Source organism: Numenius arquata, chromosome 18 (assembly GCF_964106895.1).
Source record: "Numenius arquata chromosome 18, bNumArq3.hap1.1, whole genome shotgun sequence".
Taxonomy (NCBI): domain Eukaryota; kingdom Metazoa; phylum Chordata; class Aves; order Charadriiformes; family Scolopacidae; genus Numenius; species Numenius arquata.
In genome coordinates this window covers 5,267,537-5,282,468 of record NC_133593.1, presented here as the reverse complement: position 1 = coordinate 5,282,468, position 14,932 = coordinate 5,267,537, and the positions used below count along the sequence as shown (strand labels likewise).

Here is a 14,932-nt window from a genome sequence, read left to right as displayed (position 1 = left end):
GGCCCCATCGTGTTGGCTGCTTGTTCACCCCCCTGGCAGCAGCCCCACTCCTTTTGCTCTACCTGGGCATTTCTATTTCTCTAAGAAGAAAAAAAAAATAATCTTCAATAGCATCTACTGAAGAGATGTAGTGTTTTCATTCCTGGGAGCCCAGCCGAGCACCTGCAGGGTGAGGCTGTCCCTCACCTCCGGACACAGGCCCTGGCTTCTGTCTAACCCGCCCCGACACATCCCGAATGACTAACAACTGATGCAAAGCAGGGGTGTTGTCATGTTCTTCAAGGTTTGCCTTGAGCAATGGAAAATATTTCCTAGCTGCGGTAGAGAGAAGGCAGAAGGCTGAGCTTGATGCCCCTGCAGAGAGCTTAGGTTTTGAAAAAAGCAAGGAAGAGAGGGAGGAAGAAGGGGGTTATCCAGGGACTCTCCATCAGTACAGCAAGGAGGGAAAGGACAAAGGAACAGAAATGGCAGGACAGCAGGAAAAAACCTTCCTCAAATGCAATTCATTAAGCTTTGGGAAAAAAAAAACCTTCTGGCAAAGGGTGGGAAACGCATACCCCAGAGGGAGCCTGAAAGCCAGCCTAGATAAACCCTCACGCCTCTGCAGGGCTCCCCTCTTGGGCACACGGATCCACGTGTGCAAGAAAATCCTCCGTGTGGGGATCTGCCACTTCCATGGTCATCCCGAACCACCAGAGCCCCTCGGCAGCTGGTTTGCGGGGCGATGGTGCCAGAAGGGATGTTGGCCACGCTGGGCTCTCACCCCAGAGGGAATGTGCCGAGGTGCTTTGGCTGGAGGAAGGAGCCCGTCACAGCTTCGTGCTACCATCCCAGGAGGGACATCCCCAGGGAGGAGATGCAGGGAGCCTGGCTCGGCCCCGGGAGAGCTCTTGGTCCGAAGGGAAAGGGAAGAGGCTGCAAGCTCCAAAATGGCACTGATGCTTTCAGCCTCCCAAACCCCCAGCGCTGCCCCAACCTCAGGGCTGGCGCCAGGTCCAGCCGGAACATCACCTGCTGCTCACACAGCTCCCGAAAGCGGCAGGGAGCGAGAGGGACATCCCAGCTGGGATGCTGGTGGTGGCAGGAGGAGGTGGCAAGGCTGGTGCAGCGGTGAGGGGCATGGGTGCCCCGCATCCCCCAACCATCCCAGCCCCCGGGCATGGGGGGCTCAGTAGAAGGAGTATTGGTTTTCCACTGCCCGGGTCCGGCTCCGGGCACCGTCAGCCTCGTGGTAGTCCTCGGCACTGGTGGTGGGGGGCTCTGGCCTGCGCTCAGTGCTGTCGCTGCGGCTCCGGGGGCCCAAGGCACCCTCCAGGCGGTGGTAGGGTGCAGGGACAGGGACAGCAGGGGCCATGGACACCCCCTCGGTGGGTGGTGGGGCTGGCAGGCTGGTGGGTGCTGTGCTGCAGAAGTAGTGCGGAGGCGGCAGGTCAACCCGGCAGCCCGGTGGCTGCGACGCAAGGGCTGGTGGGGGACCGGCATCTGCAAGGGAGAGAGGAGCTTGACCCCTCCAATGCTGCCTGGGGGCTCAGCCTCCCTTTTCTCCCTCACTGGCACCTTCCCAAGCCCACCCTCTCCCTTGCTCACCCTCTCCATCCTTCCCCAGTGCCCCTTGTCCACCCTCTCCCAGCACAGCAGGATGCTCCAAGCCCCGCAGACCCCTTTGCTCTCTCCTGCCTGAGCCAGGGGACTGAAACCCACATCCAGGGGACACATGGGTCACGCCAGCACAGCCCTGCTGCTCTGTAGTCCTCTCTGCCCACCTTAGGGCACCTCCAGAGCCATGCACACCAGCACGGGCACAGCTTTAGGGAGGGGGGATCAGTTGGTCCTTTTTAGGTCCACGCAAGACACCAACCCACCCACCAACCCAACCCTCCACATGCAGCCATGCCCCTGCTCGGCCCTGGCACCTACCGGGCAGCGGGCTCTGGGCCACGACGTAGCTGCGGAGGGTGATGTCGGCCGCGCCACCCGACTCGAGAGGGATGGGGTGCGTGTGGAAGTGGCGCAGCATGTCGAAGATGGTCTGGAACCAGAGGTGCTGGACGTGGCACTGCCCACTCTCGTTCAGTGACAGGCGGAGGTGCTGCAGGGGCAGGGGGGCCAGCGGGTGAGCTGGGGATTGCAAGGGTGAGATTCACCCTCGCAATCAGGAGCCACCATCAGCCACAGGAGATTTGCTCATAACATAGGAGCAAACATAACATAACATGCTCCTCATATATAGGAGCATAACTTAACATAGGAGCAGCACTGTGTCCTGCTGCAGGGTGTTTCCTGCAAAACCCCACTCGCTGCAGCCCCAGGAGAAATTTGTCCCCTCCTGGTGATGAACACCATAGAGAAGCAGCCAGAGAAGGGCAGCTGGGTACAGCTGTGGGGGCTGCAGCTCCAATCCTGGTGACACAGACAGCCTAGGGAAGCCCCCAGCCCATCTACAATACTTCTTGCAGGACAGGTGACAAGACCAGGCAGTTATAGCTCAACCCCTCGCAGCGTGTGCCCTCTGGTAGAAAAGGGACCCAGCAGAAAACTACACGAGTTGTACTTTTTATAGTGCATCTGTGTACTTCAGGACATGGAGCAGGCAAGAAGGTGGCAGGGGATGGTGTGCCAGGCTAGGCTGGGCTCCCGTGGGGTATTTAACCTTATGCCCGCGTGGCAGGCACTGATCCAGCCGGGAAAGTGCTGATGGGGCTAGGCAGGGTGCAGAGGGCTCTTGGGGGACAAGGGCAAGTGGTGTTTGGGGTCTCCGCATGGCACCCACTTGCTCACAGAGCCCCAGCAGGGTGGGAAGGATCCTGGGGTGCTGGGCAGGGCTGGCACTAATGGTCAGGGAGAAGCAGAGAACACCCACCTTTGCTTTCCCCTGGAAGTTGAAGGTCAGCACGTACTCCCCCGGCCGCGTTTCGCTCTGACGGATGACGAACAAGCCATGGCTCCGGGCACCCCCGAAGAGCACCAGCTGAGCCGCCTTGATCCGCGAGAGAGTCCCATGGAACCAGGGGAAGTCGGAAAGGTTGATCTCTGCCTCTGCCTCGCTGTCCTCCCCTGGCCGAAGGGACAGCAGGTTCTTAGGGAGCACCCAGACATCGCCCTCTCCCACCCCTTCCTTCTCTCCCTCTGTGCACCCACAAGAGTGAGGCACTGGGGCTGCATCCTGCATCCCAGTACCTGTGAGATGCCCACTGGCAGTGGGGGAAGACTCCAGCGTCTGCAGGAAGCTCTCCAGCGGGACATGGGCAAGGAGCTCCCCCATGGAGTCCCTGCCCCGGCCATGGGGCACGGGGACAGCAGTGGCCATGGTGGTGTTGTGAGTGCCAGGCAGGGCACATCTGTCTGGCAGTCTGGGCACATCTGGAAGGGAATTTGCAGAAGGATAGGCTTACAGCTCAGCATCACCAGACAAGGCTGGGGATGTTTCTGCTCTGAAGACAGCCACGTTGGAGCTCTGGCTCTTGGGAGACATCTCGGTGCTAGGTTATGGCTCTAGCTGCAGCGGGACTCCCTTTCAGCCTGTGCTGGGTTTCCTTCCCCTGGTGTGACTGGGATGGGAGGCACAGACCTGTCTTGGTTGGGCATGGAGATGAGGTCGGGCTGTGCAGGTGGAGGCTGGGACCCAGAGACCCCAGTGCCTGCAGACACAGACTTGATTTTCTGCACGTGTGAGGATGTACAGGGGCAAAATCAATGTTTTCAACGGGGTGGGACACCTTCCTGGGTTGGGGGCAAGCATAACAAAGAGGAAGGCAATTGACAGAGGAAGATCCATCCCCACAGCACCTGCTTCAGGCTTCTTCACTTTATCGCTGGCAGGATCTGACTCCCCAAACCAAAGCTGGCAACCACAGGGGCCCACCCTTCCTGGGGAGTGTTTTTCCCAGATGTAGGTCCTTACCATCAGCCAGGAACTCGCAGCTGCAGGAGGACACCCTGCCTGGCAGACAGGCTCCCTGCGCGCAGGATGCCAGCTCGATGTCATCCCCGCTGTCCCTGGGGGGAGAGCACAGAGCGGACAGTCACACGCTGCAGGGGGACACACACACGGCACCTCTGCTCACAGGCATGCGATGGGGACTCGACCAAACAAAATTCCAGCCGTAATCGGGGAGCACATCCCAATGCTCCTCGCTTTGGAGGGGCTGCCACGGACAGAAGCACCCCCAGCGTCAAGAGGCAGAGCGGCTGGCAAAACAAGGTGGCCTTTTAGGGATGAGACACCGGTGTGAAGGGATGAAACCCTGGAAAGCCCTCACTACATGGGTCGTGCTGGTTGGTCCTAGCTGCAGTATTTTGCTGCTGCCTCGTTGGTTTGGATGGAAACCTGTTACCTTGACTTTCAGCCCTTTGGTTTGCGAGGCATCCGCACACACACGCACACTCCCACCACCGGCTTCCACCCAAGGACACTTTTGCTTTCATCCTCCGCAAAGTGAATTACCAACCCACAGGAATTACATCCCCAAAAGACACCAAAAAAGCCAAGCTGGGAGGCCCAGAGCGAGACAGCGAGCGGGAGCAGAGCGAGGGGGGGCTGCAGAGGTGCATCCCCCGCAGAGCATCCCTGCTGCCCGACCCCTGCCCATGCACTTCAGCTCCCTTCTTGCGCAAGCCCCCCCCAGCTTGCTCCACAGCCTATTTTTAATCCTGGCCGCCGGCGAGATCCCAGCACCGCCAGAGCTGCCCACGGCGACTCTTGCTTAACGGCGGCCACGTGGGCACAGGCAGCGAGGAAGCGGCTGCGTTAGTGATAACGGCTCACAAGGGAGCAGCTGAATTATTTAGCGGCCAGTAAGTGAATCAGCCATTGGGAGTCATTCAGCTGCAGCCGGCTAAAAACAAGAAGGGAGGAAGGAAACCAAAACTAACAGCGCTCTGCAGAAAAAGCCATCGCCGGGCGTTCAGGCAGCGGCTCCGGCACGCAGCCCTTGGCAAAAGCATCAGGAGCTGGCTGAAAATTCATTCTTGGCACCAAGTGTGTGTGTCGGTGTATTAAACAGCTCATTATTATTTGCTCTGGAGTTCATTATTATTTGCTTTACAGTCACGTCCGGAGGCCAAAGCGGGACGGCGCTGGGTGCTAAGCAAACATGAAAGGCTGGGAGGCTGCCGGTGGCAGAGCCAGGGGCTGGTGTGGGGCTGCTGGCAGCTTCTGCTGCAGCTTGAGGGGAGCACGGCCACGGCCCCGGGTAAAAAACCAGCACCCAAACACGCAGGAGGAAAAGGACCATATTTCCCAGCCTCACCTCCCTCAGCAGCCCAGCCTCAGCGTCGCTTCTTGAATTATGTATTTTAAAAAGAAACAAAAGGAGCACAGATCTGGAGTCCATCCGTGCACCCTCCCTGCGAGACGCAGCCTCCCCCGTGACCCACCCTGCAGCACCCAAACCGCGTCTCTTGGGCGGAAGGGGGCAAAGACAGCCTGGAGGGAGCTACAGCCTCTCCAAGCCCCTGTTCCAGGTTTGCTTGAGGTTTTCGCCTCTGCAAGCTCGGGCATCTTGTTTTTCCAAAACTGTGCCAAGAAGGGCAGTGCTAGGGTTTCCCCGAAGCCCAGGGAGTGCCTGGGCTGATCCTGTCTCAGCCAGCTGAAGGGCAGCAGCAGCAGGCACACGAACCTCCCTACAGTGTCACCTAAAGCAGATGAGAAGTTTTAGCAGGGTTGTCACGACTCCAATGGCAATGTTAACGCTACCACGATAGAAACATAAATAAATCAATTTAGCCAGCAGAATCTTAAATATACACTATGGATGCTGAACTGGGAAAAAGCACGGAAAATAGCTCAAATATAAAAGCTTCAGAGGGTGGGTGTTAAGTGCTTCCTGCGGTGAGGGCTGCGTTCCCGGGTAACCTGCCTCTGCCTGGCCGAGGCGATGTGGAGCAGCAAAGGGTGAGCAAGCGGCCAGCCCTCTGCAAGGCTGCACCTCTGACACACACAGGCTGCTAACTTCGCCTCCAGACTTCTGCTGACATGAGTCAGGGACTTTCTGTAACACCCCGAGTAGCAAAAATTGCATCAGGAGTAATAACCCATGCTGGGTGGCGAGGGCACAGCGGCAAACCTTACCCGGGGTCGATGCAGTCCTGGATATCCGCCACCCAGGAATGCTTCTGCAGGGAGTCGATGGTCTCCAGGATGTACTCGGCCCCGTTCTCCACCTGCAGGACACATGGGACAGTGTCAGGCTGCAGTCAGGGTTCCCCGGGGTAAACCCATAACCCATGTAGGGTAAACACCCCATAACCCAGCTGGACCCCTCCAACAACTTGCTGCTATTGAATAGCACCTCAGTTGAACAAGAGAGGATAAGTGCCCTCCCTCATCCCAGCAAAGGGATGCCCCACTGAGATGCTTTGATGTGTCCAAGCATGATCCCTGACCAAAGCCAGGGTTTGGAGGAAAATCCCCACCATTATCAGCAAATGCATCACAAGGGTTTGGTTTTTTTTTTTGTTGGGTTTTTTTTTTTTTTTTTACAGCCTCTGTGGCAAAACCACACCTGGCCGAAGGCATCAGGGGTGCATGGCCCCATGCACCAGCACAGAGAGCACCCCTCGCCTCTGGGGTGGGATGCTGAGGCATCCTCCAAAAACTAGCCCTGCACAGGTAGAGCTGAAGCTACGCTGCCCTCTCATTGCCCCAAAAATCCTGCCAGACCCTCAAACCCAGGAGTCTAAAACCTCTCCTCTGTTATCTTTTCTGCCTGCTGGTCCACAAGGCTTCTGGTTTCTGATGGCAACAGGGTGGGAGAGAAACCCACTTGAACAGGAAAAAAAAATAAAATAACAATCAGGATGCAAAAGAGCCTCCAAAATTGCAAGCTCAAAGGAGCTGGGCCTTTCTGGGGCCAGGGAGGGCCCAGAAAAGCCCCACATCAGCAATGGGGCAGCAGGACTCAGAAGCCACCCCATGCGACGTTTGTACCTCGGGCAGGTTTCCCCGCATCCCTTCCGCACCCCTTATACATCGCGTTCCCCAGCTGGCGAGGCAGCCCTGACTCCGGGAGGGTATCGCATTGCCAGCCGAGACAACCTCCCAGCTAATTTAATTAATCACAAACAACTGAATCACCGTCCTGAAAATAAGCAGGGCGTGCAGGGAGCGGTGCCCAGCGCCCGGGCTGGGGCTGAGCAGCAGCGATCCCAGGGCCGTGCATGGATGATCCTGCCCCGAGCAGAGCTGGAGGGGAGCAATAAAGATTTACCCCCCTCCCATTATGTTTAACCAGAGTAAAGGAGCTTCTCTGGCTTTCCGAGGGCAGTGCATGAAGCTGGTGTGGGAGACAGGGCTGCTCTCTCACGCAGAACATGACAGCAAGAAAAACACGTGCAGGGCTGGGGTATTTTGCAAGCGTCTGCTTGTGCAATGGAAAAAAAAAAAAAAAAAAAAAAAAAAAGAAAAGCATGTGCCTGGTGTCCGATGGGCAGCGGGGATACGCTGCCTGCTAATTTTTAGGCAATGTGGGAGAAATTATTCCAGCCTGGCCTCCTTGAACAAGGCAGGGGGTTTTCCACCCATCGTAACCTGCCAGAGTGCGGGATGTTGCGTGGGAAGGTCGAGATCGGGCTTGACATCAGCCCCGTGGGAAGGCAGCGGGGAAACCTCGGCACCCAGCTCCTTTTCTTACCCCTCTAATCTGTACCCCGACATTGAGGGGTGCTTCATTCCCCCCGTGAGTACAGTCAGCAAAGAGGGAATGCAAAAGAGCACCAAGAAGATGGTGGAAAAAGGTTAGAAAAAATTTCTACACCGCAAAGGTTATCAAATATTGGAACAGGCTGCCCAGGGAAGTGGTGGAATCGCCATCCCTGGAGGTATTTAAAAGATGGGTAGATGTGGTGCTGAGGGGCATGTTTTAGAGATGGTTTCTGTCAGTATTAGGTTGATGGTTGGACTCGGTCTGAAAAGTTGCTTCCAACTTAAACAATTCTATGATTCTAAGATGTCCCAGCAAGAAGTGCTGGGGCAGAAAATGAGCCCCATATAATAAAGGATGCCGGGAACAGGGGAAAAGCACCCTGTGCTGAGAGCAGGGAAAGGAGAGCAAAGGCTGGCTGGAGCAGCAGCAGAGGGACAGCAGGGGAGGAGAAGAGAACAGATGGGCTCCATACTGCATTCGCTGCCTCGGCTCGCTCAAAGGATCGATGGCAATCAATTAACCCCACGGCAGGGTAAGTGCCCCGGCCAGAACAGAGCAGGAGGGTACCTGGTCAATCAGGCATTTCCAAACCAGTGGGGTTTGGAGCATTCCCCGGGGTAATTAAAGAAATGGCTGAAGCAGTCACAGGGCCATTAGCAGTGGGAGTGGAGAGAGCATATTGGGCTCCAGACGATGGGAAGAGGGCAAGCCCAGATCCCTTCTCCAGCAGCCAGAGAAACCAAGCCTCCACAGGCACCCAGGAAGCTCCCTAGAGCTGAATCCCCCCCAGCAGGGATCTGCCATGACCCAACCCTGTCAAACCCATCCACACTTGCTCGTGACAGCCCCAGGGACAGGGGAGAAGCAGTGCCACATCCTTGGCATTGGCCACGCTTTGGACACTGATGGACACTCCAGCAAGGCAGGTAGTAAGACATGGTTGAGATGAGACTTGGAAGGGAATCTAGAAAACATAATCACAAGTAGCTGATGAGCCATATTCCAAGAGCAGTTATCGATGGTTAACGGGTTATCGATGGCTAATGATCAAAGCTGAGGGATACACTAGAAGCTCCTTCACATCAAGGACTCTCCGTGCATGCTACTCTTCAGTAACGATTAGGACAAAAGCAAAGAGAAGATGTCTAATCAATTCACAGATGACACCACGTTCCAAGTGTGTTGGAGGATGAGGCAAGAATTCAAATGAACTCATCGAAGCTGAGAAATGCTCTGTGGGAGAAAAAGCCCCAGCCAAGGGCACGGGCAAGCTCTGGGTTCACACTAATCACTGTGGGTGTCTGGGGAACTGTGACGCTGGAGTGGTTCTGCAAAAAGCATCGAGGGGTTACACCAGAACACGAGCTGCGTATGAGTCAACATCGTCATCAGGGTACAAAGAAACCAACTGGATCAACTTGGGCTGGGTAAAGAGGAAGAAGAAAGGAGAAGCAATCAAAGGAGAAGCAATCCTTCCCATCCACTCCTGGCCATGTCACCACATATACCTTGGGGCACACTCTCTCCAGAGCCCACAAGGAAAGCGGGGAGGACCTTGGGCTGGTCAGTCTGGAGAGAAGACGACACATGAGGTTGGTCTTTGAGGGACAGAAAACAACAGCTGAATTAGCTTTCATGTCCATGGTGAACACTGACTGCAGCAGAGGTTAAGGTTGAACAGCAAGAAGCCCTTGGGGCAGGGAGGATGCTCTGGAGGAGGCTGCCAGGAGAAGCTGTCAGACCTTTACAAGGAGCTAGGTTTGGTGGAGAGCAATTTCCCACAGGAACGGGTGCTGGGGCCAGATGGGCCACCAGGCACAGGGGGCTTTCTTGAAGCCAGGCTCAATTTTATCCTTCCTCTGCTTTCACAGTTTTCTAAGCTTTTAAGCAGGTTCATTCAGCCAGGAAGCCTGGCCTCCCCACTCTGCCTTTGCCGCCTGCTTTTAGGAAGAAGCATCAGGGAGCAAAGTGTTTTTTTAGCAGAGGTAGGACACAGAAATCCTCAAAATGCTGGTGTTCCCCACGTACATGTGCTACCTCCCAGCGGGGCACATCCAACAGCTCTGATGGAGAGCATGAGTCCATTAGCACAAGCTGGGAGGCACAGCCTCATTAGCTGGAGAGAAACACCATCTCCAACAACACATCCATCATCCCAGCAGCACATCATGCCCCGAGCCGGGACCCTGCGAAATTCAGCCCCACTCTGCTGTGACAGGCTGCTGCCTTTCGGCAGAGCAGGAGGAACCATTAAGTTAATTAATTGCATGATATGGGAGAGATTTCTGGAGAGAAAGACTTTCATTCTCTGCCCGTGCCCCGAGACTTGCGTGGGATGGTTGATTCCCAGGGCCTCGGTGGCCCCGCACTGCCATGTCAATGAAATGGCCACCACGTACCACCGATCCAGGGCAGTGGCGGTCACGAAACCACAGGCGGCCGCACCAATTAATGTCTCTGGACACTAATTTAACCAGTCTCCTGGTGACAAGGAGAAGCAAAACCCCATGGTGAAAGCCAGGCAAACAGCTCAATCCCAAAATACCTGGGCACCAGGTGGAGGTTGCATCATTTTGGGGGGGCAGGCAGGGATCCCATGGGGAGCAACAGCACTGTTGACTCTGATAACTAAGGCAACAGGGGCTGGATGGGGTCCCTGTCGGGATCCACACCACTGCCACCCTCCTCTCACCTTTAGGACGAAGGTGTTGTCTTTGTCGGGCATCTCCAACGGCATGGTGGTGCGGACCTCGATGATGGCCGAGAGCGGGATGCTCACCTTGGGTTTAGAAGCCTGGGAAAAGGGGAAAAAAAAAAAAAAAGAAAAAAGAAATGAATTAAAAGAAATCGATAAATAAAAAAAAAAAAGTCGCTCAATTGAATCAAACTGTCCCGGGGGACGACGCAGCGGGGCTCTCAGAGAGGCAAGATCACAGCTCAGCCTGCACGGTTATTACAGGGAGGGAGGGGGGAAAAGAATTGATTTCCCTCATGTGCCTGATAACTCCAAGCTCTTTTAATTAAACCAAGAGGAGGCCCGGTGGAAGATAGGGAGGTTAGTGCATTTAAGTGCCAAACCTCTTCCTTGCTCCAGCGCAGGCTGATGTGCCAGCTCTGCCAAGACCACTTATTTCTCTCCTTTTTAAACCCTCTCCCGATGGAGACACACCACAGGAGAATTGTACTGTCTGACGGGGGATGTTTCCCACTCAGAAAGTGGCCCAGGAAGATGCCCCATTTATCCAGTGCAGAAGTCACATTTCAACTGAGAAGCTACGATGCAGCAGCCTTAGCCAGGCAGGGAATTTTAATTACATTAAAATAAAGAAAAATGAATTTCCCCTGGGGCCCCCAGCACCCGCCGGAGCCTCAATTGCAGGGCGGGCAGGACCTGGTGCATCCCACTCAAATCTGTGCCAAGCAACAAATTCCCCAGATATTTGTTTTAATTATAACAAATCCCCCCAAAGGAGCCCGCGGAGCTGCTCCCCGGGGCTGGTCCCCTCCAGGGCTCCGGGATTTTGAGCATCGTGGCTGTGGGAAGCAGAGATATGATTTAGTCACCAAAACCTGTGCTTGGTGCCTTGGGTGCACGGGATGGGATGAGGCCGGTGATCACGGAATTGTCAGAGTTGGAAGGGACCTCTAGAGATCATCTAGTCCAACTCCCCTGCTGAAGCAGGGTTGCCCAGAGCACATCACTCAGGACTGCATCAAGGCGGATCTTGAAGATCTCCAGAGAAGGGACCTTCACGACCTCCCTGGGCAGCCTGTTCCAGGGCTCTGTCACCCGCACCATGATGAGCACCACGCTACAGGTTACCAACAATGGGTTCAGTTCCCATTTTTTTGGGGAAAAAAAAAAAGATCCAAGACAGAGAACAGGAACTGCTTTTTCCCCTCCAGGTCGTTTCGTTTCCACCAGCCCCAGACCCCAGTGATGTCTGGGGCTCAGCCCTGCCCTGGGGAATTTTTCCCTCTTGTTCTTTGCATGGGAGAAGGTCAGGAAGGCGGAGGTAGCTGCTTTGAGAGGAAAGAAAATACGGTGTTACTTCACTGGTGAGCCAGAGAAGGGTCTTCTCCAGGAGGGCTCTTCCCTTTAAAGATTTAAAGACATGGAGATAGTTTTTGTAGGGCCTACACGAAAGCAAACCTGTGGGCCACTGCAGCAAAAAGCAGTTTTCCTCCAGCTGTGCCAGGCTGGTGCCACTTTTACAGCTGAATCATTTGCCAGATGGAAAGCAAGATGGGATGAGGGGAGAAAGATGTAAACCAAAGCGGGGTGTGATTATAACAGGAAAGCAGACAATGTTCATAAAAGTTGCCATAAAATCATTTCAAAATTGATTTTCAGAGGCAAATCAAGGCATGCTAAAAAAAAAAAAAAAAATCCCTCTCTGAGTACTCTCTTAAATGTTTTAAGAGCAGCAGTTGTTCCATTTTAACCCGAGTTTATTGCCCCTTTGGTGGGGACGACTCTCGTGCTGCTCTGTGCAGCTCGCACCCCCCGGGTTCCCCGGATCCTCCGTGCATCATGCCACGGACACGGGGGTTCCATCCCAGCCGTGTCTCGTGCGGTCCCTGGGCTGAGGAAGCCCCCCTGAGCCAGTTACCAGCGATGCACCGCCATCCGTACCAGTGCTGAGCCACTCTAGAGAGATGCACTTCAGTTTAAACTCACGTTTTATATTTTATCAGGAGAGACGTGACGGTTAGGTGAGAGGACTAACACCAACAGTGCCAAGGTTCATTTTGGCCACAGAAAAATAGAAAATGCTGTTTAAAAATATGAACTATCCTGCTGTCCCTATGTATAAGGAATGGATCCATCCCTCTACCGAAACGAAGGGCTCCCAGGGGTTCAGAGCACCCCGAGACCCACAGAGCTGCAGCCCTGGGTGCGTGCCCGGCGCGATGGCTCATGATGGCGTCACTACCAGGGACCGAAATGCAAACAGGAAAGTCCTGGAGAAGATGAAGTAAATGAGACTTTTTTTCTTCCCTAGGTATTTAAATAACCTGAGATTTCATTACCAACACATACAGCTAGTAAAGCCCCAGGGAACGGCTTGTTATTTGCCCTGTGCTCTTCGAAGAGGCGAACACACAACGGAGACGAGGCACAATCACGGCGTTAGCACAGGCAAGGGTTTGGCAGCACAAATTATCCCTTTGCTCAGCCCAGGAGCAGAGGCAGTCCCGCAGCAAGAAGGAGACTGAAGGTCTCATAATCCATATTTTTTGAGCAAAGGACTCCATCGCTCAGCCTTCCTCCCCAGGAAAAGAGGGACAACGTTTCCTTGCATCGCACCCAGGTGAAATGCGTGTGAGAAGGGGAGGGAGGACGCACCAAGGACACACCGCAATGAAAAACGGCTCCTGTTTTTGAAGCTTTCGTTGAAATTTCAGAAGAACAGATGCAGTCAAGGAAAAGTGATACTGTGGGTAATAAAAATAATAATCAGCGTTCCTCTGCCCAGGAGGGTACATAGCTGGGGCTGTCTGGGAGGAGAGCTGCAAAACCCATTCATGGTAGTGATGCTTCAGCCCCAGAAGGCATCACTGGCATCTTCTGCCCCCATCATCAAAAGCTGCATTGGAGGTGGCCTTGCAGATGCAAAATTATTCCAAATGAATTGTTATTTTTAAAAGGAAAAAAAAAAACAAAAAACAAAAAACAACTGCTTTCAGAAAGTGGACTAGTGAGCCTGAGAGCTAAAGCACAAAGGCCAGGCAGCAATCCCAGCCATACTGCTGCTGCTGCTGCGTGAGCCACCAGTCAACCACATGTCTCTGCAACACATTGGGAAGAGAAAAAACCCTCTGGATAGCCTGGACACCCCACATCTTGATGGGAAAATTAGCGTTTCCACCAAGATTGATGATACCTGGAGGCCTAAGGACCTGGCAGAGGCTTTAGAATCTCTCCCAAGGGCCATGGGGAAGGAGGTGGCCACATCCTGGTGAATGGCAGCAATTGGGGCCTGCAGGTTGGATGGGTTTCAAGGGTGCTGTCCCCTCCATTTGCATCTCAGCCACCCGGCACCAAACCCCACTCTGGACCAGAGCTGGATTTCATCCCAGCTCAGCAGTGGAGAAAAGAAAAGCCTCAAGCAAAGCCCAACTGCTGCTTGAATCGCTCAGAAAAACAACAGCGGAGAAAAGCCAGGACTTACCTTCGGAGGGACGTAAAACTCGAGGAGGAACCTCTCTCCTTCTACCTTCACCGCTTTCCGGAGCAGGAGGCGGCACTTCTGCCACTGTGAGCTCCCCACACAGTTCGTGTCGTCGGCCACCATGTAGCGCAGTGTCCCCTCCCTCTGGATGTCCACCTGCTCCACCTTGGAGGAGGGCACCTTGGACAGGCGCAGCTTGTGGGTCCATTTTTCCCGTGGGTCACTGGGCTCCTTGCCCCCTCCAGCTGGCCATGGCTCCCTCTCGGCTCTCCGGCCACCTGGGGCAGCCTCAGCACCCGGCTCCGGAGAGGACTTGCGATGCCACATCTCCTTCATACCGTCCACCACACACAAGCTCATGTTCCTCAAGGAGAAGCCTTTCTTGAACTTGGGCTTGGTGGCAGCGTGGATGGAGACATCCTCCGAGCTTCGGGACTGGCCGTAGGAGGACACCTTGCGTGCCTGCACCTGCTGAGCTGGGCTCAGGTACCGTCCCGTGCCCAACGGGGCGTCCATGCTGTCCAGGGACTCGGTGGACGTCTCCTCCTTCCTTGAGGCGACCTCACGTCCGTAGGGGACGTGGCAGTTCTGCAGCCCCACGAAGGGCACGATGTTGTACTTGGTGGGGGAGTCAGACACGAACACCCGGCTGACCTCCAGGCTGAAGATGTCCAAGAAGTTGGCAGCAAAATGGTGGGAGAAGGAGGTCTCTGCCCCGGGGGTGTCGTAGTGGGGGTTCTCCTTCAGGAACTGGCAGAACTTCTGGGCAAAGTCGACGGCAGCCGCCTGGGCGTGCAGCTCGCAGAACTCCCTCCAGTCAGGGAGTGGGGAGGAGGGCTCCTGGCACAGGGCATCGCCGTTCATGGCTGCCCCATTCCACCTGCCGGCAGGCTGCGGGGGAAAGGGGACAGCGTGACTCCAGGCATGGAGAAGGACACGGGCAACCCACCCTGCACAGCCATGCCCCCCTGCAAACAGGGGTCTTTCCCCGCCACGATGTAGGAGCAGGTTTGCAGCCCCGATGCAAAGGGAAACACCGTGGGAAAGTGTTTTTGTGCCATTCCCTGTACACCTTGTACGTCGGAAAAAGTCTTGGCCCCGGCAGCAGCCATA

At 55.1% G+C, this 14,932-nt stretch overlaps 1 protein-coding gene across 1 annotated transcript; it reads right to left on the bottom strand.

Annotated features, from left to right (window-relative positions):
* Nucleotides 1-1,168: 1,168 nt before the first annotated feature.
* On the bottom strand, nucleotides 1,169-14,683 carry SH2B2 (SH2B adaptor protein 2). The gene is made up of 8 exons (XM_074160688.1): nucleotides 13,820-14,683; nucleotides 10,336-10,437; nucleotides 6,071-6,162; nucleotides 3,902-3,996; nucleotides 3,178-3,360; nucleotides 2,861-3,054; nucleotides 1,918-2,089; nucleotides 1,169-1,482 (listed from the first exon to the last, which is right to left on the bottom strand). Exons 1-8 carry the CDS (start codon nucleotides 14,681-14,683, stop codon nucleotides 1,169-1,171), a joined length of 2,016 nt encoding a protein of 671 aa, XP_074016789.1.
* Nucleotides 14,684-14,932: the final 249 nt, after the last annotated feature.

Coding starts and splice junctions, on each gene's coding strand:
- SH2B2 (XM_074160688.1), bottom strand. CDS start 14,683: ATGAACGGCGATGCCCTGTGCCAGGAGCCCTCCTCCCCACTCCCTGAC. Junction 3,997..6,070: donor CAGGACTGCATCGACCCCGG/GTAAGGTTTGCC, acceptor CTCTCCCCCCAG/GGACAGCGGGGATGACATCG. Junction 2,090..2,860: donor ACTTCCAGGGGAAAGCAAAG/GTGGGTGTTCTC, acceptor CTGCCCCTGCAG/CACCTCCGCCTGTCACTGAA.